Below are 27839 nucleotides of genomic sequence, written 5' to 3'. Positions count from 1 at the left end.
ATTTGTTTGGTCATTATTCCCAAATTTTTGTTATCCATAAGCTATATATGGACTATTCCAATAAAATAAAAAAAATCAAATAATATATAAGCTCAATTAGACCTAAAATATGCCGATTGAGACCATGCAAAAGCAAAGTTTATATTCCATAATTTTAAACATTCGATAAAATTTAAAATATACGGGCATATGCTTCCTCAACTGCGCCTTCCCTGTGTATTGTTAGAAAAAAAAAAAAGGAAAAAAAAAAAAGGTTCTTCAACTGTTGCGTAAGCTTATTTCCCCAAATTTTTTTTTTTTATTTTTATATGTTATTAACTGCTCCAGAAATTATGAATAGAAATAAAAATAAAATAAAATTCTGAAGAAATTAGATATATAATTAATTACTTATCCTTCATGAACAGTGACCACTAGTTTGGTGCAACGTGGCAATATTCCCAGTGCTGGAACTATTTTTTTTTTTAATTTTTTTTATTGGCAAATGGCAACACTCATTTCACATCCAATTCTTTCTTAATTTGTTATATTTTAGTCTCTCGTCTGATTTCGACGCACGCAATACAAAACACGAGAGAGAAGAAGCGCTCAGAACGCTCTCGCTCTGACTGTCTCTGACCAAAGGAGGAAACCCTAGCTCCCATGAATTACTTAGCGTAGATCTTTCAGCGAGATCCGAAGCGAAGCCCTACCGACTTGCCAGCGAGACCGCCAATGGCCGGGGAGCTAGGGCAACAGACGGTGGAATTCTCGGCTCTGGTGAGCCGGGCCGCCGAGGACTCCTTCCTGGCGCTCAAGGAGCTGGTGGAGAAGGAGAAGACGAGGTCGTCCTCCGCCTCCGCTGCCGGAGACCCGCAGTCCGATACCGAGAGGAAGATTAACCTCCTCAAGTACATCGTCAAGACCCAGCAGCGCATGCTCCGCCTCAATGTCCTCGCCAAGTGGTGCCAACAGGTAAGCCTTTCCCTTTGTGTTGTGAGCGTTTTGATTTTCTTGAATTGAAGTCTTTCGGGAATGTGAATTTGGGGGGTTGGTTCCGTTGGATTTGGTATTTCTTTGGTTGCCGAGGAAGCGGAGGAAAAAGCAAAGAGAATGTAAAATTTGGTGTTTTGGACTCCTGACGGGTTTTGGGGTTCTGGTTTGTTGACAAATTAATGTTGAAGATTTATGAATTTTAGGCTGATTTAGGTTGCAGTTGAATTGATTCTGTATTAAAAATTTTGAGTTTTGGTGGTTTAAGTGGATGAGGAAGTGGCTGAAAAGAAAAGAAAGTGGAAGTTTGGGTTTTTGTTGTTGATTTGGGTGTTTGATTAAGTGGTTCAATAGGATAAAAATTTCTGATTTTAGGCTATATTTAGTCCAGTTTACCTTTTTTTTTTTGGATGAATATTTAGTCCAATTTATGTTGCAAATATTTAATTTTTTGTGACTTCAGTGGAGTTTTAGTTAAAAATTTAAGTTGTATTTTGGGGTTTTGGACTTGGAATGGTTGTTGTGTTTTGCCTCAGCCGCCAATTAAGATTGGCGATTCATGAATTAACTTGATTAGGTCTTAAAAAAATATGAAATTGGGTGGTTTAATTGGATTTGCCGTTTCTTTCGTTACTGAACTACTTGAAGGGTCAGAAAGAACATGGAACTTTGGCTCTCTGTGGATGTGGGTGTTTGACTCATGGCCTGAATTGGGTTAATTTGGTCAAACTTATACTCACAAATATGTACATTTTTGTATTTTATTTTGATTATATTTGGAAAATGTAGATTTAGTCAGTGTTTTGGGTTTTTGGATGGAGGATTTAGTGGGTTTTGACTCGAATGCTAATCAGGTTAAAAAATGGGATCTTTGTTGTTTTAGTTGAATTTTTGTTTGAAGAATGTTAATTTAGGTTGTGTATTTTTGGTCCTTTTTTTTTTTTTTGTTGAATAATAATTTATTAGAGGGATAGAAAAGCTCACGTACACAAAAAGAATATAAGAAAAGCAACCACCCTATTGGGGTTGAAAAACTAAAAAGTTACAAGATTTTCAAGATTAGAAGAAGAGAAATTAGGAATAAAAGTTACAGCCCAATCTAAAAGGGCACTAAAAAAGGAGGATTTTAGTTGAAGCACATTAGACTCGCAGTCCTTGAAGAGTCGTTGGTTTTCTCTCTCAAAATGCTCCACATTAGTAAAGTAGGGATGACTTTCCATATGGCCTCTTTGGATTGCCCCTGCCCTTATGTCTTCCAATATTGAATTAGCTCTACAATATTGCTAGGCATGACCCACGAGACTTCGAATAATATGAGAACCAAATGCTATCTTTTGCTAGTAATTTCACAATGGATGAGGAGGTGGTTTACGGTCTCCTCGCTCTTATTGCAAAGACAACACCAATTGACAAGGGTAAGGCCCCATTTTATAAGGTTATCAATTGTAAGAATTTCATCCAAAGTTGTTGTGCAAGTGAAGAAAGCGATATGAGGTAGAGCCTTCACCTTCCAAACAGTCTTCCAAGGAAAAAGGTAAGACTCACCAGACTATAAAGTATAGTAATTCCTCTTCACTTCGAACCTATTATTACAAGCTGGTGACCACAAAATTTTATTTGTTTCTCTCGGAAGGGTTTTCGATGAGTATAAAAGATTGAGGAAGGCAACTAGGGACTCAAGCTTCCATCCTAGACCACCCTAAAAAAACCCGGGTTCCAATGGACATAATAGTCCATCTGACATTGAAGCCTCTTTGTTTCGAGCTATAGAATAGAGGAATGGGAATAAGGACTTGAGAGTCGCTTCTCCGCACCACACATCCTGCCAGAAATGGAGGTGAGATTCGTCCCATACTCTCTAGGAGACAAATTTCGAGAAACACCCCCACTGTTTTTAATATTCTTCCAAAGACTCGTCCCATATGTTGCTAAAGTTTCCTCAAAGCACCAACGCCCCCGCCCCCGCCCCCGCCCCCGCCCCCTGTGGATCCCATACTTCTCCACAATCACTTGTCTCCATAGGGAATTCTCTTGTGCAAATCTCCAAAGCCATATACCCAGCAAAGCCTAATTAAAGAACATGTGAGGTTTTTCACACTCAACACTCCTCGAAGTGGGGAGCAAGCTGTCTCCCATTTCACTAGATGGAGCTTACACTCTCCATCAAAACCATCCCAAAGAAAGTCCCTTTGAGTATGCTCCAATCTTCTAGCTATATCAGCTAGCAAGTGGAAAAGCAATAGAAAGTACGTAGATAAGTTGGAAAGTGTGCGATAAGGGCTAGGTGGCCACCTCAAGACAAGTAGATCTTCTTCCAACTAGCCAATCTTTTTTCCATTTTCTCAACTACTACATCTTGAATAGCTTTTAACTTGAAAGGAGCACCCAGGGGGAGACTCAGATATTTCAATGGTAGGGAAGAAATACTACAATTCAGAATGTCAGCCAACTCTTCTGGATTCGGTACTTGGCCCACCACAACTAATTCCGACACAACAAGATGTGATCCAGATTAAACCTCTTTAAACCCGAAATAACCTCAAAACATATCAGGATGTGATCTAGATTAAGAATTTGGTCTCGATTTGCATCACACATAATAAGTGTTATCTGCAAAAGGAAAATGAGAGATCTCCGAAGAGGCTATGTTATGGAGGTCGACATGGAATCTAGATAAATGGCCTCCACTTGTAGCTTTATACAACATCCTTTTATTTTTTATTATAAATAATCGGAAATATCATTAAAAACGTAAGTTGTCCCAAATACACATGAAGTATACGAGAGAAAACACCTAGTTAGAAGGAGCAAAAAGAACAAGGTAATCATGGTAACTAATCGTCAAAGGAGAAACATAAGTTTTTGTCCAAAGATACAAAATTTTGAAGAAAAATGACTTCAACTCCGCCAATATTCTCTCACGGTCCTAAAAATGTATTAGAAGCTGCATTGGGAGTTCAGAACTTGCTAATGTTTAATCGTACTATCTTAGGAAAATAGCTTTGGCGCTATGTATATGAGAGAGAGAAAGGCTTGGCGGAGAGTGGTGATGGACCTAAATATGTTAGTTCAAGGGGAGGGCGGTGTTCTGATGATCATTCTGGAACGTTTGTGGTAGGGTTTTGGAAGAATTTTAGGAAGTTTTGGGGAAGTTGGCAAGGCAAATCAGATTTGAGGTAAAGATGGCTCCAAGATTAGATTTTGGTGGTAGTGGGAGGGGAGACAGGGGTTCGTATCAGGGAGAGTTGTAAAGGCAAGAATAGGTCGATCCTGTTAGATAGAGCTGAGTTAGCATGGCTGTTAAACACTTTTGGAACCCTGGTTTGCGTGGAAGACTCTCGGGTGTTTTGGGATCAATCTCAGCATGGGTTCCCGCGGATCATTGCGCAACGGCATTTTAACAGGCGTGGTGGTTTCATGGTCATAGAAGAATTTAATGGTGATCAGAGGAAGGACTCTATCTTCATTCCGGAGAGAAGATCCGGCCAAGGTTGGAATAGCTTTCGCGCGGAATTACGCCTGGTCTCTGATTACTTTAGAGCCGGTTTCAGAGCCATGGTGGTAGAACCGGAGCTCCACGCAGACCTGAGAGGGAGGAGAAGCTTTGCAGAGGTGTTGGCGAAGACAACACCTCCGTTGGTTGCGCCTTTTGGTGATGTTTCCGGTCCAGTAGCTAGAGTGCCGAGATTAGCATTCCCAAAATCCGGTGAAGCGTGATACTTATTTTCTGGCGAAGGACTTTCACGCCCAGGAGTCTATTCCGGCGATGCATTTCAGAACAAAGGAGAAGAGAACCCATCCTTGGCCTCCTTTGACTCGGCAACGGAAGACGGTCTCGTCGGTCCTGGCGAATACAGAAACAGTGGTGGGTAAGACAGCTCCGGCTCCAGCAGGGCTCTCTGCTGCGATGGGAAGGTCGACTGACACTAGGCATGGAGCAGCCTCAGTTACGTTGCTCCCTACAACACGCATCAATCATTTTGGTGACAGCTTCGATGTGGGTGCCTTCAGAGAGTCGTTAGAAAGGATTCAAAAGGAAATCGGTTATTGCCTGAAGGGTTTAGCCATGGTTGAAGGTGGTGGTATGGGTCATGCCTTTTCTCGCCCCAAATCTAGGGCCCGTGTAGTTTCTGCCATGGGCTTCAAAGTGCCACGGCCCAAATCGAAATTTCGAGCTCTTTCCAAGTCAGCCCGGGATATTAAAGGAAAAGGCCTCTTGGTTTGTTCGGCTGACCGGCCCAAGATGCTCAAGGCTAAGGTGGGTCTAGGCTCCCGCCCCCCTTTGGCTTTTTCGGGCTCAGATGCATCGCCTTCTCGGGCAGTGTCACTACTAGGCCTAGACGCCGGGATCTTCACACCAGGCGCCTCTTCCTCAAGGCTGGTTCCATCTCTGGTCCTAGCCGCCGGAAACCCGTCATCTGACGGCCAGTCTTGAACGCCGGTGATGGCTTCACCTTCGCCGGTTCCTTTGGGCGCAGAAGTGTTAGTCGCTCGGGTGGATCCACCATAGAGCCTAGACGCCGGTTTTTCGACACCCTCTCCACCGGGCTCAGTCGCCGGTCTTCTACAAGGCCAACCCAGTTTCCCGGACAGGGGCGCTTCACCCCGAGGCAGCACTGAGTTGTCGGTGTTTGCAGAGCCAGCGCAGGTGTTGGAGGTCCCGGGTCAGAGGAAGGAGGGTGAGGTGCAAGCAGGGTCCGAATCAGCTATGGAAAAGAGGTCCTCGGAGCAGTTACAACCGGACAGCCGTGAGCTTTCTGTTGTGTGCTCAGTGGCTGGTCCAGTTCGGGTGAGGGAATTTTCGGAACAACTACAGTTGAAAATTGACAATCTTCTTATTGTGCCACGGGTGCTGTCAGGGACTGAGTTTTGGCTTCATCCGTTGGAGGAAATTGTGATTGTTTCGTGCATTGACAGTGTTGGAGGGGAGGGTTGTGATTGGATGGGGGGGGGGCCAGTTTTGGAATCAGATTCTTCTGGTCTGCAGGTTGAAGTGCAGGGTGAGGCCTCCAGCGGCAATCTTCCCCGGGGTGCTGAATTGGTGGAGTTTGAGGTGGGTGAGAAGGCAGAAGATGCGGGTACTCCTCTCAATGCTTACTCGCCAGCCTCGGTGGGTTGGGGTACTCTGATTGGGTGATTCAGTGTGCAAATGAGATTTATCCCATTTTAGGGATGTCGTTTGCGGGTCATAATTTGCAACTGTTAGCATTTCTGACTTGTCTAGAAGAGGAGCGCCGCATTGTAGACGGATGCACGAAGGGTAAGAGGGAGATCAAGAACTTGGAGAGTTCTATAAACTATGATGCCAAAGGTTCTTGCTCGAATCGCGGTAAAAGGAGGGCAAGGGGGCTTGTAGTAAAGCCATGAAGCCCAAGATTCTCTCTTGGAACGTGAGGGGGCTGAACAATAGGCGCAAACGCCTAAGGATATGCAACTTGCTCAGAGATTGGAAGGTGGATATTATTTGCCTCCAAGAAACAAAAGTTAAAGATCGTCTAAAAGATTTGTGTGAAGCTTATGGGGGTGCAATCATGTGGATTGGTGTTTGGATTCGTGTGGGGCTTTTAGGGGGTATCCTGATCATGTGGGATAAGAGGGTGGTGGAAAAGGTAGATGTGTGCATGGGGGTTTTTACGCTTGCAGTTTCCTTTAGGAATGTTGTAGATCATTTTGAGTGGGGTTTTGCAGGAGTGTATGGTCCGAACTTTAGGATTGATAGGAGGGGGCTTTGGGATGAGTTGGCTGGGATCCTTAGTTGGTGGAGAATGCCTTGGTGTATAGAGGGTGATTTCAATATTACTAGGTTCCCTAGCGAAAGATCTGGAGATGGTAGTGTGTCTGCCATGAGGATTTTTGTGATTTTATCTCTGATCAGGGTCTTATGGATTTTCCTCTCACTGGAGGATCTTATACTTGGTCGATCTCTTGTGATCCTCCCGTTTGGTCCAGGATTGATCGATTTTTTGTTTCTCCTGATTGGGAAGCTAGATTTCCGGTGACTTCTCAGAAGAGGCTTTCCTGCCTTTACTCTGACCATTTTCCTATTCTTCTCAATTGTGCTCACTCTTCTGCAAGAAGTAGGCCGTTCAAGTTTGAGAATATGTGGCTTAAGGTGGATGGCTTTGTGGGGTTGGTAAAACAGTGGTGGGATTCTTATTCTTTTCATGGCACTCCTAGTTTTGTGTTAGCTTGTAAGCTAAAGGCTCTCAAACAAAATTTGAAGACTTGGAATGTAGAGGTTTTTGGTAACGTAGAGAGAAACAAGAGAGAGCTTTTCGAAGAGCTTCAGGTGTTCGATACTATTGAAGGTAGTAGGGCTTTGGTTGAGGGGGAACTCCTAAAGAAGTTAGAGATTGTCAATGAGATAGAGAGATGCTCTCTTTTGGAGGAGGTTAGTTGGAGGCAAAAGTCCAGGGTGAAGTGGTTAAAAGAAGGAGATAAATGTGCTAAATTCTTCCATTCCATAACCAATTCAAATAGAAGGTACAACTCTATTGACTCCTTGTTGATTGGAGATTCTATTTCTTCTGATCCGGCTGAGATAGGTGAGAATTTAGTTCAGTTCTATCAAGATCTCTTCTCTGAGAAGCACAATTGGAGGCCTCGGTTGGATGATCTTTTCTTTGATGCTATTCTAGAGTCAGAAGCAAGTTGGTTGGAGAGAGCCTTTGAGGAGGAGGAGGTTAGGAAGGTAGTGTTTGCTATGAATGGTGACAAAGCTCCGGGTCTTGATGGTTTTACTATGGCTTTCTTCCAAGCTTGTTGGGAGATTTTGTGCTTGGACATTATGGAGGTATTTTCTAACTTTCATGCTAGAGAAGTGTTTGAGAAGAGTCTGAATGTTTCTTTTATTGCACTTATTCCTAAGATTCTTGGTGCTATCTCTCTCAAAGATTTCCGGCCCATAAGCCTTGTGGGAGGTATCTACAAGATTATTGCTAAAGTTTTGGCTAACAGATTGAAGACGGTTTTGGAAAAAGGTTATTTCCAAATCCCAGAGTGCTTTCGTCAAAGGGAGGCAGATTCTTGATCCGATCCTTATTGTTAATGAATGCCTTGATAGTTGAATTAGATCAAGGGAGCCGGGCGTCATTTGCAAAATGGACTTGGAAAAAACTTATGATCATGTTAATTGGGATTTTCTCCTGTATGTGTTGAGGAGGTGCGGCTTCGGGGGTAAATGGTGTTCGTGGATAGCTCGATGCATTTCTTCTGTGAAGTTTTCGGTGCTAGTTAATGGCTCGCCCAAGGGCTTTTTCAGTAGCTCTCGAGGCTTGAGGCAAGGGGATTCTTTGTCTCCTCTTTTGTTTGTGTTTGTTATGGAGGCTTTGAGTCGTATGATTACAGCGGCGGTCAGTGGGGGTTTGTTGGATGGCTTCAGAGTGGGTAATGCTTCTTTCTCACATCTTTTGTTTGCTGACGACACTTTGATTTTCTGTGATGCTAGCTCCTTCAAGTTGCGGTATTTGCGGAGTCTCTTTCTCTTATTTGAGGCTGTTTCGGGTTTAAAGGTCAACTTGGCCAAATCCAGTGTTATTCCGGTGGGGAATGTCATTCAAGTGGGAAGGTTAGCCGACATTTTACGGTGTGAAGTTACTTCTTTGCTAGTGAAGTATCTGGGTCTTTCTTTGGGGGATTCTTATAAGTCCACTCGTATTTGGGATGGAGTTATCGAGAGGGTTGAAAATCGGTTGGCTATTGGAAAAGGTTATACCTCTCCAAGGGAGGGAGGGTGACCCTTATCAAGAGTACTCTCTCCAACCTACCTACCTATTACATGTCTCTGTTCCCTATTCCAGTGTGTGTTGCTTCTCGCACTAAGAAGCTACAATGAGATTTTGTTTGGGGTGGAATGGGAGAAGAATTTAAATAGCATTTGGTGAGTTGGGAATTTGGTGTTGTTCAACCATGCGTTGTTAGGAAAATGGTTATGGCGCTTTAGCATGGAAAGAGATGCTTGGTGGAGAGTTGTAGTGGACTCCAAGTATGGTAGTTTGTGGGGTGGGTGGTACTCCCGTGAGTTTGCAGGGGCTTTTGGAGTAGGGTTGTGGAAGTACATAAGGAAAGGATGGGAGACTTTTTCCAAATTTCTTAGATATGAGGTGGGGGATGGGAGTAGGACTAGATTTTGGCATGACTTGTGGTGTGGAGATACGGTTCTGAAAGAAGTGTTTCCTGATCTCTTTGGTATTGGTCGAGTGAAGGATGCGTCAGTGGCTGACAATATGGAGATTTTGGGCGGGTCCATTCAGTGGAACGTGAGCTTTGTTAGAGAGGCGCATGATTGGGAAGTAGATGTTTTTGCCTCTTTCGTCCAGGTTTTGCACTCTACCAGGGTGAATAGAGTTCGGGCAGACTGCCTTAGTTGGGTTTCTTCCAAGAAAGGTGTGTTCAGGGTTAAGAATTATTTTGGTTCCTTGACGTGTTCTGGAGGTACTCGGTTCTTTTGGAAGAGTGTGTGGCGGTCTCAGGCACCCCCGAGGGCAGCTTTCTTCACATGGTCTGCAGCTCTAGGTAAAATCCTTACTTTGGACAATCTCAAGAAGAGGTACATAATCATTGTAGATAGATGCTGCCTATGCAAGCGAGATGGGGAATCAGTGGACCATATTCTTCTGCATTGTGATGTGGCCTCCGCTCTGTGGAACAACATCTTCTCTCGCTTTGGTATTTCTTGGGTCATGCCTAAGAGTGTGCTAGACCTAGTTGCTTGTTGGTGGAAGTATGGGAGATCAAGGAGCGCTACAATGTGGAAGATGGTGCCTTTATGCTTATTTTGGTGTATTTGGAGAGAAAGAAACCTTAGATGTTTTGAGAACCTAGAAAGCTCCCTTGAGAAGGTGTTAGAGTTGTTTCTCCATACTTTGTATCTCTGGTCGATGGCTTTTTTGTACCCTTTATCCATCAGCTTTGCTGATTTTCTTGCTTCTTTTTCCTGTTCTAGTTAGGTGTTTCTTGTTGTATACTTCCAGTGTACGTAGGAGCGTCTTACGCTTTTAATAAAACTTAACTTATCAAAAAAAGAAAAGATTAGATTTTGGCATAATTAGTGGTGTGGGGATATGGCCCTTAAGGAAGTTTTTCTAGATATATTTGGTATTGCATATGCAAAGGATAGCTCTGTTGCGGCTCACTTCGAGGTTTATTTTTTTTTATAAGTAATTTTTTTTTGTTTTTGGTAAGTACTCACTTCGAGGTTTATGGTGATCCAATAAGTGGAATGTGACGATAACCGGTAGTTGTAGGTGCTTTTCCTCATTCTTCAGGGTGTTGTATTCAGCTAGAGTGAGATGAGAAAGTGAAGATAAGTGGTAGTGGGTTCCCTTCCTAAAAGGGTTGTTTAAGGTTAATCCTTCTATAGTGCCTTGTGAAGGCTCTCGCTTCCCTTGGAAGAGTTTGGCGAACTAAGGCTTCCGTGAGGGCGGCCTTCTTCGTTTGGTCGGTGGCTCTAGGGAAGATCCTTGCCATGGTCTCCCCCCTAGAAAAACATTTTGATTATTAGAAATGAGTGAACTCAGCACCTGTTTCATTCTAATAGCAAGAACTTTAGCCAAAACAAAATCTTATAAACACTTCCCCACCAGGCTAGTTGGTCTAAAATCCCTTACTTCCAACTGCCTAATTTCTTAGGAATAAGAGTGATGAAAGTAGCATTTAGGCTCTTCTCGAACAAACTATGTTCATGAAAATTATGGAAAACTCGCATAATATTATCCTTCGCTATCTCCCAACAAGATTGGAAAAAGGCAAAAGTGAATCCATTCAGCCCCGATGCTTTATCACCATCCGTACTATGCAACGCCTGATGGACTTCCTCCTCTTGAAACGGCCTCTTCAACCAATCCGCTTCTCCAGCCTCTAACAATGGGAACTCCAAACCAACTAATTTGGGCTGCCAAAGGGTTGATTATGTAAAGAGATTCTTGTAATATTGAATGATAGTATTATTGATCACTTCGTGATCGGATGTGTCCGAACCATCAATGCTAAGATTGGAGATGAAGTTATTCCTTCTGAGGCTGTGGGAGTTGGCAAGGTGGTGGAAAAAAAATCGTGTTTTGATCCTCTTCTTTCAACCAAGTTGCCCTTGATTTCTGTCACCAACTAACTTCTTGCATAAGCACTACTTTCTCCAATTCTTTTTTTTGAGAAGTAATAAACCAATCTTATTAAAATCGTAAGGTCCCCTAAGTATACTGGGAGTATACAAAAGGAAACAACTAATTAGAAAGAGAAAAATGAACAAGAAAATCATCATAACTAATTGACAGAGGGGACACAAAGGCCACAATCCAAAGGTACAAAGTATGTAAGAAAGATGATAGAATATTGTCCAAGGACCTCTCCAAATCCTCAAAGCTTCAATTGTTTCTCTCCATCCAAAGAGTCCAAAATAGGAAAGTGGCACCATTTTTCACACCACAGGACTCCTCGGCCTTTTAGAGGACCACCAACATACAAATAAGTCGATAACTTGTTGAGGCATAACCCAAGACATTCCAAAACAGCTAAAGAGAACACTATAAAGCAGAAGCCACATCACAATGAAAAAGAAGATGGTGCACAAACTCGCCATCTCTCTTACACATGCAACATCTGTCCATGACAATAACAAAGGTACTTTCTCCAAATCTACTTTCAACAAAGCCCTTTTTACTATCTCCTCTTCTGCAAGAGGACTTTCCTTTTCTATCAAATCAATGGACCGGATCTTCTCCAAAAAGAACTTTTTTTCTCACCTTTACATTTTCAAAGACCTCCTTGTTCCAACATTTTAAATCAAGCTTCAACCATTTAAGCTTATATGCCAAGACAAAACAAGGAGTACCGAGACAATGGTATGAGTTCCACCGCTGTTTCACCAAGTCACCAAAGCCTTCCGCTTTCAACCACATATTCTGAAATTTAAAGTAACGAGAGCCTTTAACCATTCCACCATTGTTGAGCTGAATAGGTAATTGATCTGATAAGGGTTGAGGAAGACGGTGTTGAATCAAATCTGGAAAACCCTCTTTCCAATATGGGATACTAGGAATCTGTCAAACCTGGACATAGAAGGTTGATCTTGGTTATTGGACCAAGTAAAGGAACCTCCTGCTGACGGAAGACCCATAAGCCCCTATCAGAAAGAATTTATGAGAATTCCTTCATACCAGAAGTTAACAGGACACCCCATATCTTTCGATTGGGAAGCGAGTAACATTAAAATCCCCTCCAATGCAACAAGGAATTTCCCACCAACTGAGAAAATGCCTACTGTCCAACTGCCCCATCTGGATAAGAATTTAGGTTCTTTTATTAAATGCATGATTATAAACATGTGAATTTTGTTGATTATGATTGACCTTTATTTGAAAAATGGGAATTTAGGCTGCATTTTGGTATTTTGGACTGGGACGATTTGTGGGTTTTTGTCTCAATGGCCAGTTATGTTAAAAAATGTGAAGTAGTCAAAGTTAACAACCTAATTGAACATTTTCCAAATTTTACTTATCAAAAAAAAAAAATTGAACATTTTCCAAATTAATCTCAGTATACTTGCCAGAAGTTACCAATTGTTTGGGTGTTGAGAAAATGGAAAAAAAGTATGAAAATTATTGTTCTTTTGAACTTAGTTGACTTGCAATTCTTGAGTTAGGCAATGTTCTTTTCGATGTAAAACGTTTTCTGCATTTTCCGGTATTCGGTGTGGTAGGAAAATTTTGGTCAATTGAAATGGATTTTTGACTCAACATATACAAGTAAACTCCGTAAAACAGCTTAACCTCCCCTCTTAAACACCTTAACGTGTCCATTGGAGCTAGTGGCATTAGCCCCAATGATTGGCTTCCCCCCTAGTGGCTGAATGTCTCCATTAAAGTTGGCCAAGGCTAGTCCCCAGCGTGGCAAGATTTGGACATCTCCTTCCATCTTTGCCAGGTTTTAGGGCTAGGTTCTTGTGGGTTTTTTCTTTCTTTCTTTCTTTCTTTTTTTTTTTTTTTTTAATTTTTATTGTTGCTTTGAGTGCTTCTTGTGGGTTTGTTTAAGGGCTTAGGTCATGTGGGTTTGTTTGGGTTTCTTTTTGTAAGATGTTTTGGTTGTTCTTATGTATATTCATTGTGTATTTAGGGGCGCCTTGTGCTTTTTAATAAAACATTTCTTACTTATAAAAAAAAAAGGTGTTGACGTCCCATTCTGGCATTTTGGAGTCTGGTTGTAGCGGTTTTGAAAAAAAAGAAGAAAATTTGAAGTTTTTATTTGGGGTTTGGTTTGATCATCTTGGTTGGTGTGGTTATATAATGGCCGATGTTAGTTGGGTTTTAGTGTTTGTGGTGGCTCTGGTTGTGGATGTTTTGGTTGAAAGAGTAAGAGTGAAATGGTGGGTTTTGTTTTTTTTTTTTTTTTTTTTTTCAATGAAGTTGTTTGCTGTTGGGTTGGGTGGTTTCCTGTTGGTTTTCTGTGGTTTTGACAGTTCTTGGTTGTCTTTGGTGAGGCAATGGGTAAAATGAACCCCAAGGGGTTGGCTCAAGTGGCATCCCCAACAAGTCTAAGGTTCGAATCCCCTTGGGTGCAAACAATTCTTTGGGGCCATGCCTGCGGCAAAGCCGAGTCTAATCTGATCTCCGGGGTGGGGGGGGAGGGCTGCCTTGCATGGGTCCAGGGTTTTCCCTTCAGGGGTAGGTGCACGAAGTCGCCCTGCTTTGGAGGGTTTCCCCATCGTAAAAAAAAAGTGTAAAATGTTTCAATACCAATCAAACACCTAAATATATTCTCAACATTGCTTTCTATTTGTCCTGAAAATATTCTTGATGGAGAATATTCACTTAGAAAATATTTTACATTGAAACAAATGCGGTCTTAGTAATATGTTTAGTTTCATTTAAAAATTAGGTTGTTTCATTGATGTTTGAATGGATTGAATTTTCTTCTCCGATTGGTTGTTGAAAGAATGTAGGAAAAGGGAAAAAGTATCTGGAATTTGGAACTTATATTTTTATGTTATCTTGGCTGAGAAAACTTCATTTGCCCCTGTGATTTATCTACATATAATTAGACATTCAAAAGAGGAGTGCTTCAACTGTTTAACCATATTTTCTTTTTGGTTTATGTTTACCTTCCATTCTGCAGGTTCCTTTGATACAGTACTGTCAGCAACTTGCTTCCACACTATCAAGCCACGATACATGCTTCACACAAGCTGCAGATTCATTGTTTTTCATGCATGAGGGGCTACAGCAAGCTCGTGCACCTGTCTATGATGTACCATCTGCTGTAGAAATACTGCTTACAGGAACTTATGAGCGTTTACCAAAATGTATAGAAAACGTGGGTATTCAGAGTACATTAACTGAGGATCAGCAAAAGCCAGCTTTGAAAAAGTTGGACACGCTTGTACGGTCTAAATTACTTGAAGTTTCCCTGCCAAAAGAAATTTCTGAGGCAAAAGTTTCCGATGGCACTGCACAGCTTCGTGTGGATGGGGAATTTAAGGTTTTAGTTACTCTTGGTTACCGAGGACATCTATCAATGTGGAGGATATTACATTTGGAGCTGCTTGTTGGAGAGAGAAGTGGACTTGTGAAGCTGGAAGAATCGCGACGGCATGTCCTTGGAGATGATTTAGAGCGTAGAATGGCTGCAGCAGAAAACCCATTTATGACATTATACTCAGTTCTCCATGAGCTTTGTGTTGCACTTGTCATGGACACTGTCATAAGACAAGTACAAGCTCTTCGACAAGGAAGATGGAAAGATGCAATTCGATTTGAGCTCGTATCTGATGGTAGTTCGGGTCATGGAGGGAGTGCTAGTTCTACACAATTAAATCCAGATGGAGAAGCTGATTCATCCGGCTTACGAACACCAGGATTAAAAGTTTTATACTGGTTAGATTTTGATAAGAACTCCGGAACATCTGATTCAGGGTCATGCCCATTTATTAAAATTGAACCAGGACCAGATCTGCATATAAAGTGTCTTCATAGCACATTTGTCATAGATCCACTAACTGGCAAGGAGGCAGAATTTTCTCTTAACCAAAGTTGCATCGATGTTGAGAAGTTGCTGCTTAGGGCTATATATTGTAATAGATATACTCGTTTGCTTGAAATTCAGAAAGACCTGGGCAAAAATGTGCAGATATGCCGAGCGGCAGGTGACGTTGTTCTTCAGTCGCACTTAGATGAACCTGATTTTGACAATAAAAAGGTTAGTTCGCTTCTATTATGGGATTTATGCTGGTTCAAGTTTTTAAAGATTCTTATTTTTATGAATACCACGCTCCTTGAATTGTTTCATAACTTTTCACATTGTTGACCTACTTGTGAATGAATGTGTCGCGTTGCCTGATCGAACTATACATAATTGGCTTGCATAATATCGTGTGATTGGGGTCTTTGCCATGAGCAGAATGCAAGGCTATTTGAAGATGTGGAATTACCAATTGTGGACTTATGTCGAAATGTGCTTAATATGTTATATGTTTGGGTCTCGGCGCATAGGCCGAGTCATATTATGTTCTTTGAGTTTTTACATTTTTGTTCTTTTGTTTCCTCTGATTAGGGGCACTTTTGTATACTTCCTGTGTATTAGGGTTGCGCCCCTCTGCGTTTTTTATTGAATTTTATTACTTATATAAAAAAAAATGAATTGTGTGATTGCAGAAGATGGTTTCTTACCAGGCAAATTCCATTGTGGATCTTTTTTTTTTTTTATTTATTTTTTTAATATTCTCTGTTCTTCTACTGTTTTCAGGAGCCTATTATTGTTTTTTATGCATTTGCTTTCTGGAGCTCATGATCTTTGCTTTCTTTGTTTTGGGATGTATCTTTTTTTTTTTTGTTGATAAATAATGTCATTTCATTAAAAAAGCGTAAAGGGGCGCAACCCTTGTACACAAGAAGTATACATAAGTACTCCTAAAAGTAGGAAACAAAAAAGCATGATATCTCACAAACTTGATTTTGCTTTATTGAATTTCTGTGCACAGAAAGATAAGAAGTCTGACACCAAGGAATATGAGGGGCAGGAAGTATTACGTGTTCGTGCCTATGGCTCATCATTTTTCACCCTTGGAATTAATATAAGGTATCCTCCTTTCCCCATGCTTTTATTCATGACCTTATGTTTTCCTGTATGTTTGAATTTTCAAGTTGATATCAGTTATATATAAGTTGCGCTAATTTCTTCAGTAACTTAATAAAAGAAAAACTGTTCTTGCACTAAAATTAATTTGGTTAGGGGTTATAAAAGAAGAGTTATTCAAATTTTTTCGTTGATCCTTTTGGTTTTCAGAAACATAGTAAAATGCATTTTGGGATGTTCCAATGATAACATCATATTGAATGCAAAGTGGACTGAATAGATCTATCTCTTCCACTATACATTCTTACCTTATCCATTGTTCCAACATGACATTGCATATATCTATTCCTTCCAAAAAGTTTTTCTGTTTTACTTGTAAAAAAAGAAAAAGAAAAAGAAGTTTATCTGTATCATAAAAGGAAAAGAAAAAATTGGAAACAAATATGAACAAAACGAGCCATTTGCTATTGAACTTTGTGGTGTTTCAGGTCACAATTTCATACTTCTTTGTAGAATATCTTAGATTTTGTGACTTGTAGGAACGGCTGCTTTCTCCTTCAGTCATCCCAGAATATTCTTGAACCTCCGGTATTGTTAGATTGTGAAGAAGCTTTGAATCAGGGAAGCATGACTGCGGCTGAGGTTTTTATGAGCTTGAGAAGCAAAAGTATTCTGCATCTATTTGCATCTATTGGCCGGTTTTTAGGCCTTGAGGTAAATATATTTTCTCTTTGCTTTCCTTTTAAAGTTAAATGGCATTGGAGTTTAGATTGGTGACTAAAATTGTTACTTTTGGTTTTAGTTAGTATCCTTAAGGCAGTAAAATTTGGTTCTTGCAGGTATATGAACATGGTTTTGCTGCAGTTAAAGTACCTAAGAACATTTCGAATGGTTCATCTATGTTGCTAATGGGGTTTCCAGACTGTGGGAGCTCTTATTTTCTGCTGATGTTGCTTGATAAGGATTTTAAACCCCAGTTCAAATTGTTAGAGACTCAGCCAGATCCCTCTGGAAAGGCCCATTCTTTTAATGAAATAAACCATGTTATGCGCATGAAGAAAATTGACGTGGGCCAGATGCAGATGCTTGAAGATGAAATGAATTTGAGCCTACTTGACTGGGGAAAACTACTTTCCTTTTTGCCTAGTGCTGGGGGTCATAATCAGACTTCTGAACATGGTATTCTTTCTGATATTGGCCTTGGGAGTTCTATGCAGATTGCAGGATGTCCTCCTTCTAGTTTTTCATCTGTTGTTGATGAAGTGTTTGAACTTGAGAAAGGGTCATCTGTGCCTCCATTCTCTGTTCATAATCTCTCTCCATACAATACATCTCCTGCAGCTCATTTTGGCTCTGGTCCGATTAGTCTGCATAGTATGAAAGCTGGAACCCCCTCTCCTAAGTGGGAGGGAGGCATGCAGATATCACAGGTCAATAATGTTGCAAAAGTTTCGAGTATGGCCACCCATTATAATGGTTCTATGTATTTCTCAGGCAATTTGAAGGGCCCTGTACAGTCCAGTTCAGTTGGTTCGCTATCTTCTGGCACAGGAAGGAGCGCAACTTTGAAAAAACTGTCAGCCTCAAAATCTGAGCAGGATTTGGCTTCTCTTAGGTCTCCACATTCGGTTGAGGTTGGTTCGTGTACCACAATGGATGAGGATCAGCTCAGATTGTTAAATGATACTTCAAAGGATTTATATGGGAGCAGGTCAGCTCGACTATTATCTCCTCCCCGAGCCACTGCTCCTCGAATCTCTGTGCCAGGCTCAAAAGCTAACGGACTTAGAAGTTCACCTTCCAGGCCTCTTGGTGGATCTTTCAGAGGTTCCGGATCAAGCTCATGTACTTCAACTCCCGTATGTAAGATCCCTTCTCCGTGTTCATCTATATTAGTGGATATATACATTCTTTCATTTCGGTTCAATTCTACTTTCTTGATTTCAAAATTTGACAAGAAATTGGACTCTTTTCAGCCCATGCACCAGAATCTGCGATTTGCCAAAGTCCTAGTCAAGATGTTTCCAAGCATGATAAAAATCCTCGAAAACGTACAGTTTCAGATATTTTGAGTTCGATTCCATCACTTCAAGGTCTTGAAGCAAATACAGGATTTTGTAAGAGAAGAAAAATCTCTGATTCTGCTCATGGCCAACACCTTTCATCACATGTACCTATATCGACTGAGATGGTAACTAAAACTGAAGGATACAGTTATGGGAATCTTATAGCTGAAGCGAATAAAGGTAATGCACCTTCCAGCATTTATGTTTCAGCTCTTCTTCACGTGGTCAGACACTGTTCACTTTGTATCAAGCACGCCAGACTAACTAGTCAGATGGAGGCACTAGACATCCCTTATGTTGAAGAAGTGGGGTTAAGAAATGCATCCTCAAACATATGGTTCCGGCTCCCATTTGCAAGAGGCGATTCATGGCAACACATATGCTTGCGGCTTGGCAGACCAGGAAGCATGTGTTGGGATGTCAAAATAAATGACCAGCACTTCAGGGATTTGTGGGAGCTTCAGAAAGGAAGCATTAGTACACCATGGGGTTCTGGCGTTCGCACAGCCAATACATCTGATATAGATTCTCATATTCGATATGATCCAGACGGTGTTGTTCTGAGTTATAAATCTGTTGAGGCTGATAGTATAAAGAAGCTGGTGGCTGATATCCGAAGGCTCTCCAATGCAAGAATGTTTGCCCTTGGTATGAGGAAGCTGCTTGGAGTAAGAGCAGATGAGAAGCCAGAAGAGTGCAGTACAAACTCTGATGTCAAATCACCAGTTGGAGCCAAAGGTGCTCCTGAGACAGCTGATAAGTTATCAGAGCAGATGAGAAGGGCTTTTAGAATTGAGGCAGTTGGATTAATGAGCTTGTGGTTTAGTTTTGGTTCAGGTGTCCTAGCTCGCTTTGTTGTCGAATGGGAATCGGGTAAAGAGGGTTGCACAATGCATGTCTCTCCTGACCAACTTTGGCCACATACCAAGGTTTGTTCAACTTCATTTGATTTTGTGTTGTTTTGTTCTTTATCTTTTGTTTTTTGTCTTTTCTTTTTGGGGGTGGGTTTAGTAAGTGGTTGGAATCAGTTGCCTCATCTCTTGGGAATTTAATTAGGATCTTACTTGAATTTGTGCTTCATATATGTTTCGCATTACACTATCTTCAATGTCCTGTATCTGGCCTAGTCTGTTCTTTAGTCTATCATGTGTCAGCTTTTCTTTATTGTTCTTTCTTTCTTACTTGCCTTTCACTCTCATGTATATAAAACAGAATGTGAAATTAATTATTAAAAAAAAAGTATATGAAACAGAATGTGGTCCAACTGTGCTAATATTTTAGTTGTCCCTCAATTTAGGACAAGAGTCCCCGTTCCAGAAAGTGTCTTGATCAAGAACAATACAATCATCTTCTCATGAAATCTAAGAAATGGTTTTATGTTATCTGTCGGTGGTGTCGTGCAGAACTGTAAATATATTGTGGACTAGGCTTGTGGTGTCTTACTGTCCAAAGCTTTTAAATAAGTAAAGGGAAGATTATTTCAGACAGCTCATAGTAGTGTCAAGATGCTTTATGGAAGCTTGAACAGAAAACTTAATTTCCTAAATAAAGTTACTTTAGCATCTAGCAATTGCGCTTTCCCCTCCAAAACGAAAAAGAAGTTTCCTATGGATTTATATTGAGCCTTTTCTGTTCTGTACAGTTTCTGGAGGATTTCATAAATGGAGCTGAAGTTGCATCCCTTTTGGACTGTATTCGCCTTACTGCAGGACCCTTGCACGCTCTTGCAGCTGCAACTCGACCTGCACGTGCTGGTTCTGTCCCAGGGGTCCCTGGGGTCGCAGCAGCTCTCTCTTCTATCCCAAAACAGGCGGCGTACATAACATCTCAGGGCCTCCTGCCCAGCAGTTTGGCCACAAATGTTAGTCAGATTACTTCTGTCCCTGTAGGGTACCCAACTGCATCTTCTGCTAGCCCTCTTGCCAATCACGGCCTTCATGGAGCTGCAATGTTAGCTGCTGCTGGTCGTGGTGGCCCTGGCATTGTTCCAAGCTCACTATTGCCCATTGATGTCTCTGTTGTGCTGCGTAGCCCCTACTGGATACGAATCATATATCGCAAAAACTTTGCAGTTGACATGCGCTGCTTTGCTGGAGATCAGGTATGGTTGCAGCCAGCAACACCACCAAAGGGGGGTTCTTCAGTTGGAGGGTCATTACCATGTCCACAGTTTCGCCCTTTTATTATGGAGCATGTTGCTCAAGAACTGAATGGTTTAGATCCTACTTTCACCAGTGGCCAACAGATGGGTGGACTAGCAAATTCGAATGGTCCAAACCCAAGTTCAGGTTCTCAATTGTCTGCTGCCAATGGAAATAGAGCTAACCTCCCTAGTTCTGCTGCAATGTCTAGGGCAGGAAGCCAAGTCGCTGGATTGAACCGTATGGGAAATGCTCTTTCTGGATCTTCAAATTTAGCTGTTGTAGGCCCCGGAGCTGCTTTACGTAGATCCCCAGGCACAAGTGTCCCCGCACATGTAAGGGGAGAACTCAATACTGCTATTATTGGTCTTGGGGACGATGGAGGGTATGGAGGTGGCTGGGTTCCTCTTGTTGCACTTAAGAAGGTGCTAAGGGGTATTCTTAAGTACCTTGGAGTGCTATGGCTATTTGCCCAGCTGCCTAATCTTTTGAAAGAGATCCTAGGATCAATTTTGAAAGACAATGAAGGTGCACTTTTGAATTTGGACCAGGAGCAGCCTGCCTTGCGCTTCTTCGTGGGGTGAGTTAGAATTTCCAGTTCTATGTGTGGGATGTTTCTGTTATTTACATCTTAGAAACTTCCAGTTTCTGCTTTTTGTCTGTCTTCATGTTATTCATATAATGGTGTGCACATAATCTTAGGTGGCGTGCACTGCAAATTATTTAATATTTATTTCTTCAGATTATGATCGACTATTGGTGTAATTAAAGCACAGATTTGCATGTGATCTAGAAACTTGTGGAAAGCTCATATTGGGCTCTTATGATGCAACAATAATCGCTGAACCAAAAATGGGAATACGAAAAGATATATAATTTTAGTATAAGGATAAGTAGTTCTGATGTCATTAGAGTTTAGGATAATTTTCCCGGATGGATTAATGTTAATATTTGGGTATGAGTATTCTAGAGTGTTGAGATGCGGAGACTGTGTTTGTTGATCTGCATGTGGCTGGGGTCTGGGACATTTGGTGGACTTGGATCATGTGTGCTCTTAGGTGTCTGTTTGTGAGGCTGTAAGCTGTACCATGTGCATATCTTTTGAAACTTGAAGCTTCCGAAACTTGATACCCTACGTTCACATTTTTGAGGCCTGCATTTTTGGTTCTTGTTTGCTCCTCACAAAATGCCTGTTTTTTCTCTGTCAAATTTCCAAAGTTTGGATGTCAGATTTTCTTTATCTGTTTGGAATGAGGCCACTTACCCATCTAGATTGAGATACTTGATCCACTAAGTGGTCTCTTATATTGTTCAACTTCTTGCATGCATAATTGTCATGACCACCCTCTTATTCATACACGTTGTTCATGTTGCCCTTTCTTGCTGTTTTTAAATTCATTGCCCGGACCTTTCTTGCCATCCACATTTCACTTCTATTGTTGGAAATTTGAGGTATTGATTCTATGAATTACAGAAATTTCTTAAATGCAAGCTTTTGGCACTTTGTTGTTATATTAGATAATGGTATAGAGGCACTCTAGTGCTGTTGCAATATATATACCTTGAAGAAATTTTCACTAATTCCTTGCCTTTGATCTTACTTGTGTTACACTTAGTTCTCAAGTTGCACAGTTTCTTGATCTGATTGCGTGTTTTTCTTGCAGTGGCTATGTATTTGCTGTAAGTGTCCACAGAGTTCAACTTCTTCTTCAAGTTCTCAGTGTGAAGCGTTTCCATCAGCAGCAGCAGCAACAGCAGCAGCAAAACTCAACTGCTGCGCAAGAGGAACTAACTCAATCTGAAATAAGTGAGATATGTGACTACTTCAGCCGCCGTGTTGCATCAGAGCCCTACGATGCTTCTCGTGTTGCTTCTTTCATTACTCTTCTCACCTTACCAATCTCAATTCTTAGAGAATTCTTGAAATTAATAGCATGGAAAAAAGGATTAGCCCAAGCACAGGGTGGAGACATAGCTCCTTCGCAGAAACCACGTATTGAATTATGTCTTGAAAATCATACCGGGTTGAATATGGACGAAAACTCTGAGAATTCATCCGTAGCCAGAAGTAATATCCATTATGATCGGCCCCATAACTCTGTTGATTTTGCACTAACTGTTGTACTGGATCCTGCACACATACCACACATAAATGCTGCTGGGGGTGCTGCTTGGTTGCCCTACTGTGTTTCTGTGAGGTTGAGATATTCATTTGGGGAAACCCCTAATGTGTCTTTTCTTGATATGGAAGGAAGCCATGGAGGCCGAGCTTGCTGGTTGCGTGTTGATGACTGGGAGAAATGTAAACAGAGGGTGGCCCGAACTGTGGAGGTTAATGGATGTACAGCAGCAGATGTTAGTCAAGGAAGATTGAGAATGGTCGCAGATAGTGTGCAAAGAGCACTGAATATGTGCCTTAAAGAATTAAGGGATGGTGGAGGGGTTACAACGAGCTCTCTGCCAACCTAATTAGTTGGTTCACTCTCAATAGCAACATATGATTTTCAAAGATTGGTGTTTGGCAGTGAATCATTTGGGGTTTTGTGTAGATTTGTGATGGGTTTGTGCCTTTTCAATTCTTAGGTTATGCAAATTTGATTGGAGGAACTTGCAGTGATGGGGGAAGATAATCCTGGTAATAGATGATATAAGAAGTTGAATGATCAAGTAGCAGAGCTCGCCGGGGGTTTGACTGTTAATATGGGGCTACTTCAATTAGCTGACTTAGATATCTCTTAAAGTAGCGGGGATGATGTTTTTGGACCTAGATCATCTGATAATTAGGGTGTAAAATGTTTTTGAAGGTTAGTGTATTGTTCTTCTTGTACAGATAGCACTTGATTTACGATAGGAGCTCTGTAAAAAAAAAGAAAAAAGAAAAAAAAGAAAAAAAGAAAGAAAAAAGAACTGCTGTTGTATACCCCAATGGACAATTGCAAGGAGCTAATCGTCTCTAATAGCTATTCAAGGGTAATGAACCTCTGATTACAAGTTTAATCAAGGGCTTCTAAGAACAAAAAAGAAAAAGGAAAAAAGAAAGAGAAATATAAAGTGTAGAAACAAAAGAAGAAAATGAATTCCAATCGCTTAATCTGTGTTCTTCCACTCCCGCCGAGTCTGCAATGCTTTCTCCACCATCCCAAAGAAAGCAATATATAAAATGGACATCAAGCCATGAAAAAGGAGCAATCCTCAGTTCTGAGCTCAAAAGCATGCTAGATGGCTAGGAAAATTCCTTGCACAGAATGCCCAGAACTTGCAGAGTCAAGGAAAATTATACAAAATCTACCAAGAAACACCAGACATGAACTTAATTAGTTTCACGTTACCAGCAATTAAACGTGCCTTCTCTGCATCATCGTTGTAAAAGAGGAAGCTAGCTTCAAGCATTAAACAGCTCTTGCAATATGTGCAAGAAGTTGAATTGAAAATCAGTGCTGGCCTGGACTTCATTGCATTTCTCAGATAGTTCTGTTGATACAGTTGATCACACCCAAGCTCCAAACCCCGAATGCCTGCAAAGAAAGGGACGGGATAAGCCCGAAGACTTGCCAGTAGTTCCGACAGGGATATTTTCGATGCTGAAGTCAGTACGATTTTTCTAGAGAAAAGGATCGATGAAAAACAATTGTCCAATCTATATATCTAGAGTGTAGTGAGAGTAGTGAGAGTGTGTATACCTTGTAATGGTTGGTTTTCTTACGTACATGAGATCACCTAAGTGTTTTGTTATGAAAAGTTGAATCATTTCATATTTTGTGGTGTCACATCACTTGATTGTCACCTAGCTAGGCGTGCTAACGATCCTTATGAGAAGACTTTAAAGAATAACCAGTAGGTGTTGTCACCTGGACATCACCGAGCTGCGTTGACATTGGTGCTCCAGGGACTCCCAATATTGAACGTCACATGGACGCCCCTTCAATGTGCTAACGAAATTGAACGGAGAAAGTTTCGTCACTTGGATGTCATTGAAAGGTGCTGACGCTTTCCTTACCCGAGAGCATACGTCACTTGGATGTGCTGACGAAATTCTTCACAGAATTAATGTTTCGTCACCTGGTCCGTCACATTGATGTGTTAACGTATGTTGCTGGTTCTTTCAAAAAAGTTAGCGATGAAATCCTAATTAGCTGTCGTGCTGACGCCACTTAAGGTGTCCTGACACCCCGACGCGATCTGCACAATGCTGAAGGCATTTTTGTGGTCCTTCTCACCACATTATACATATTTAAAAGGACTCTCATTCCTTAAGGCAAAGAAAGAACATTAAGAACACTTTCCTAAACCCCCATGGAGGTTGCCTTGCTTTTCCATTGTAGAGCTAAGAAAGGGTTTGTAAAAAGCTTTTAGCTTTCTCTCTCTTGGAGCTTGTTCTTTCAAACAACACTATACACATCTTTCAACCATCAAGAAGTTTACCGGTAGGTCCATAAGGAGAGACGCTCATAGAAGATTGGCCAACGGGGAGTTAGAATGAAGGCAAGTGGGGAGCTTATTGTTCATACGAATGCTGAGTATTTAACATGGGTTATAAGTTTACTTTGCCTATATTATAATCTTCCACACTACAAAGATCTTCTGAATTTGGCTGCTTTAGAGTGGTTTTACCTTTGAGGCATTCAAAGGGTTTCCGTTTCATCAACAAATCTTTGTGTTGATTATGTAATGGTTGTTTGATTGTTGCATAATCTGCGTGATTGACATTTTTGTATTCTCTGTAATTTGCTTATTGTAATTTCCTTATTCATTGGGCACTCATTGATCTGTACATATATATATAATGCCCTGAGCACTGTAAACAATTCATTGAGAAAATAAGAATCTCTCAACTGTTGCCTAAACTTTTCACAAAGAGCTTGTCTAAAAATACAAAATACAATCCACACTGAATATATATATAGTGAATAGTTACATGCAATTGATTGAAAAGCAACAAGATGTCTCAAAAGTCATACAACAAATAGCAAAAGGCAGTCACCCAAACAAGTTACTAGCTTTACACATACACAAGTTCAACGTACAGATTGTCCAAACTCTAACAGAAAGCTTCACACCAACCTTTCATTCGCTATTAACGATTTTCGTCCAAAAGCGAGAGAGCTTAACAAAGGAGGGGGCTATCTAGCTAGCTATCAGCACCAAACAAAGGTCAAGGAGACGAGGAAGAGGATGGATTGAATGCAACCTGCTCGGCACAGCTGAGCACTTCATGAGGCCCCGCCTCTTCACGGGCAACACCCAAACGACGAAGGTAATAGAGGTAGTGGGAGATCATGTTGTTCATGGCCTCATTCTCATGACCCTGGCCGCAAACAAGATCCCCATAGAGGACATTCATGGTAGTGCCAAAACCGGGAACCCGTTTTGCCAAAGTATCACTCTCGGTGGGTTTCCAGTTGCCCACAAAGACATCGTGTGCTGAAGGCTGATGCTCCTTCACTGGCGTCATCCACCTCCAAATTGCAACCTGGAAGGCCAGGGTGGCATTCTGTTCTATGTATTCTGGCTGGTTCAACAAATCCACCTTCAAGGCTTTCCCGGCTTCTCCATAGTTGTAGTTCCTGATAAATGCACCAACAAATTAAAGAGAATCGTTTAGATTTTAGCAAGTAGTGATCGAATTTGTTTACAATAAAAATAACTGGTTTTCATGTTTCTTTTGTTAGAAAAGTAATAGATATATAGCATAAATACGAAATGCTTTATAACGTCGCTTTTAATATTTCTTAATTAAGAAATTATTTTCCCCAAGCAGAAAAGGTATACAAATAATTACGGTAAATATTTTTCTAAGATAAAATGAAGTCTATAAATTTTCTGTTGTTTAGTTGTGTTTTAAAAAAACGAAACTAAACCTAAAAACATTCAGATTTTCTATTCTATCAAAAGACAGAAACTTGAAATTTAAAGTACGTACAGAAGTAGTTATATATGTCTATTCACTAAGAGTAAACTGCTCGTCCAACAATAATATACTGCTATACATACTCAAGTGCATACACCCATTATTTATGTCTGTTCACTAACAGTAAACTGCTCATCAAACAGTAATAAGCTCCTATTAGACACACACACAAATGCATACATTCAAACATTAGCTTAAATGCTTAAAGTGTGTTGGACCTTATAAATACTAATTAAACTTTCTCTTTTTCTTATGTGAGATTCTATTTTTTTTTTTTAATACCTTCAATTTAAAACATTCTCAAAACACAAAATATATATATATATATATATATATTAACTTTAAAAATGTTTAAACATATAAATCTTTTGTGCAAGTTACAACTTGGGGTATATATATATATATTTGAACAGTACAAGATGAGAAATTAAATAATTTAAAGTCGTATTGATTATTGGTGAGATGAATACCAATAGATAGGCAGAGCACCGCGGCCATAGTATGCGACCCCAGGGGTGCATGGATAAGTGTGCTTGTAGTTTTCATCACAGTAAGACGACGAGGCAGAATTGATTTCCTTGTTATAGCATAAACCCCATGCCAATGGGTCTCCGGCAGCCGCTTCATATCCACCTGAGAAGATAAAAGAACAATATTTTCTCAGAATCGCTTTACGTAAAAACAAACAAGTACTACAGGCCAGTACAGCCATGCGGAAAGAGTCTAAACTCACAGGAGGTTTTGCTGCCAACATGGGCAAGAAAAGCTGCAACTTCCTTCAACCCCAAGAAGTTGCCGTCGGTGGTACCGAAACCATAGGGCTGGTACTCGTCAGAAGCAGTGATAAAAGAATGGTAGTCCCAGAAACCCAGTGCGTGGGCCACTGGCGAGTTGCGCTTTGAGAAGAGGTTCTCAAACTGGTTGGTCTGGAAGTAGTCAGAAATGGCCCCGCTACAGCACTTATGAATGCTTATTCTACAGTGATTCCCCATGCACTGACCGACTGCAACAGAATTCACAAGCATTAATGTCAATCCCATCGCCAAGAGCGCACAGTACCGTTGATTCTCCATTAATGTCAAGCCTTTGAGGCAAACGTGTTCAGTTACAGAGTATATATGTGAAGATCAGTTGCCAATTTGTGATGCTCCAAGTGGAAGATAATTAAGCTTCACAACTTCGAGATTGAGACTCTCCCTCTAACATACATGCAGCCTACTTTGTTCATCTTTTGATTATCCCAATGCGTGCGTGGGATGGATGGGGTTTCCACGCATCTGGGACACCTCGTTGAAAAGGGGAAAAAGGACAAAAAGAAAAAGAAAAAGAAAAAGAGGGACAGAGGATAAGCGACACTGAAAAAGGACCGTCGGAAAAGGAATGCTGTCAAATTGAATGGCAAAATATCTAGGGGTGGGCAGCGGTTCGGTAGGCGGTTAAATCGGTTAAGTCGGTTCGATTAACCGACCGGGTCGGTTAAGTCGGTTAATTCACCGACATCTAACCGACTAAAAAAAATTTCGAAAACTTCGGTTAAGTCGGCATAGGCGGTTAAGGCGGTCGGTAGGCGGTCGAAAGGCGGTTCGGTTAAAGCGGTCGGTAAACGGTCGGTTAATTCGGTTAACAGTAACACTCTTCAAATGGATTGCCAGATTGGGCGGGCCAGGGCGACTTGGGCCTTCATAATTT

The 27839-nt window shown here is 41.1% G+C and overlaps 2 protein-coding genes across 2 annotated transcripts; one reads left to right on the top strand and one right to left on the bottom strand.

The window, feature by feature from the left end:
• The first annotated feature begins 555 nt into the window (after positions 1–555).
• LOC133851192 (mediator of RNA polymerase II transcription subunit 14) lies at positions 556–23071 on the top strand. Its single transcript, XM_062287522.1, has 8 exons — positions 556–954; positions 14080–15159; positions 15941–16038; positions 16575–16749; positions 16875–17898; positions 18012–19030; positions 19744–20822; positions 21907–23071. The coding sequence occupies exons 1-8, from the start codon at positions 715–717 to the stop codon at positions 22709–22711; spliced, it is 5520 nt and encodes a 1839-aa protein (XP_062143506.1). The 5' UTR covers positions 556–714; the 3' UTR covers positions 22712–23071.
• Positions 23072–25101: 2030 nt separating this feature from the next.
• LOC133851193 (chitinase-like protein 2) lies at positions 25102–27424 on the bottom strand. Its single transcript, XM_062287523.1, has 3 exons — positions 26884–27424; positions 26621–26783; positions 25102–25806 (listed from the first exon to the last, which is right to left on the bottom strand). Exons 1-3 carry the CDS (start codon positions 27221–27223, stop codon positions 25395–25397), a joined length of 915 nt encoding a protein of 304 aa, XP_062143507.1. The 5' UTR covers positions 27224–27424; the 3' UTR covers positions 25102–25394.
• Between the last annotated feature and the right edge of the window lie 415 nt (positions 27425–27839).

Source organism: Alnus glutinosa, chromosome 12, assembly GCF_958979055.1.
Source record: "Alnus glutinosa chromosome 12, dhAlnGlut1.1, whole genome shotgun sequence".
Taxonomy (NCBI): Eukaryota; Viridiplantae; Streptophyta; class Magnoliopsida; order Fagales; family Betulaceae; genus Alnus; species Alnus glutinosa.
Note: the sequence above shows the minus strand (reverse complement) of the source record. Positions and strands in the feature narration are given on the sequence as shown.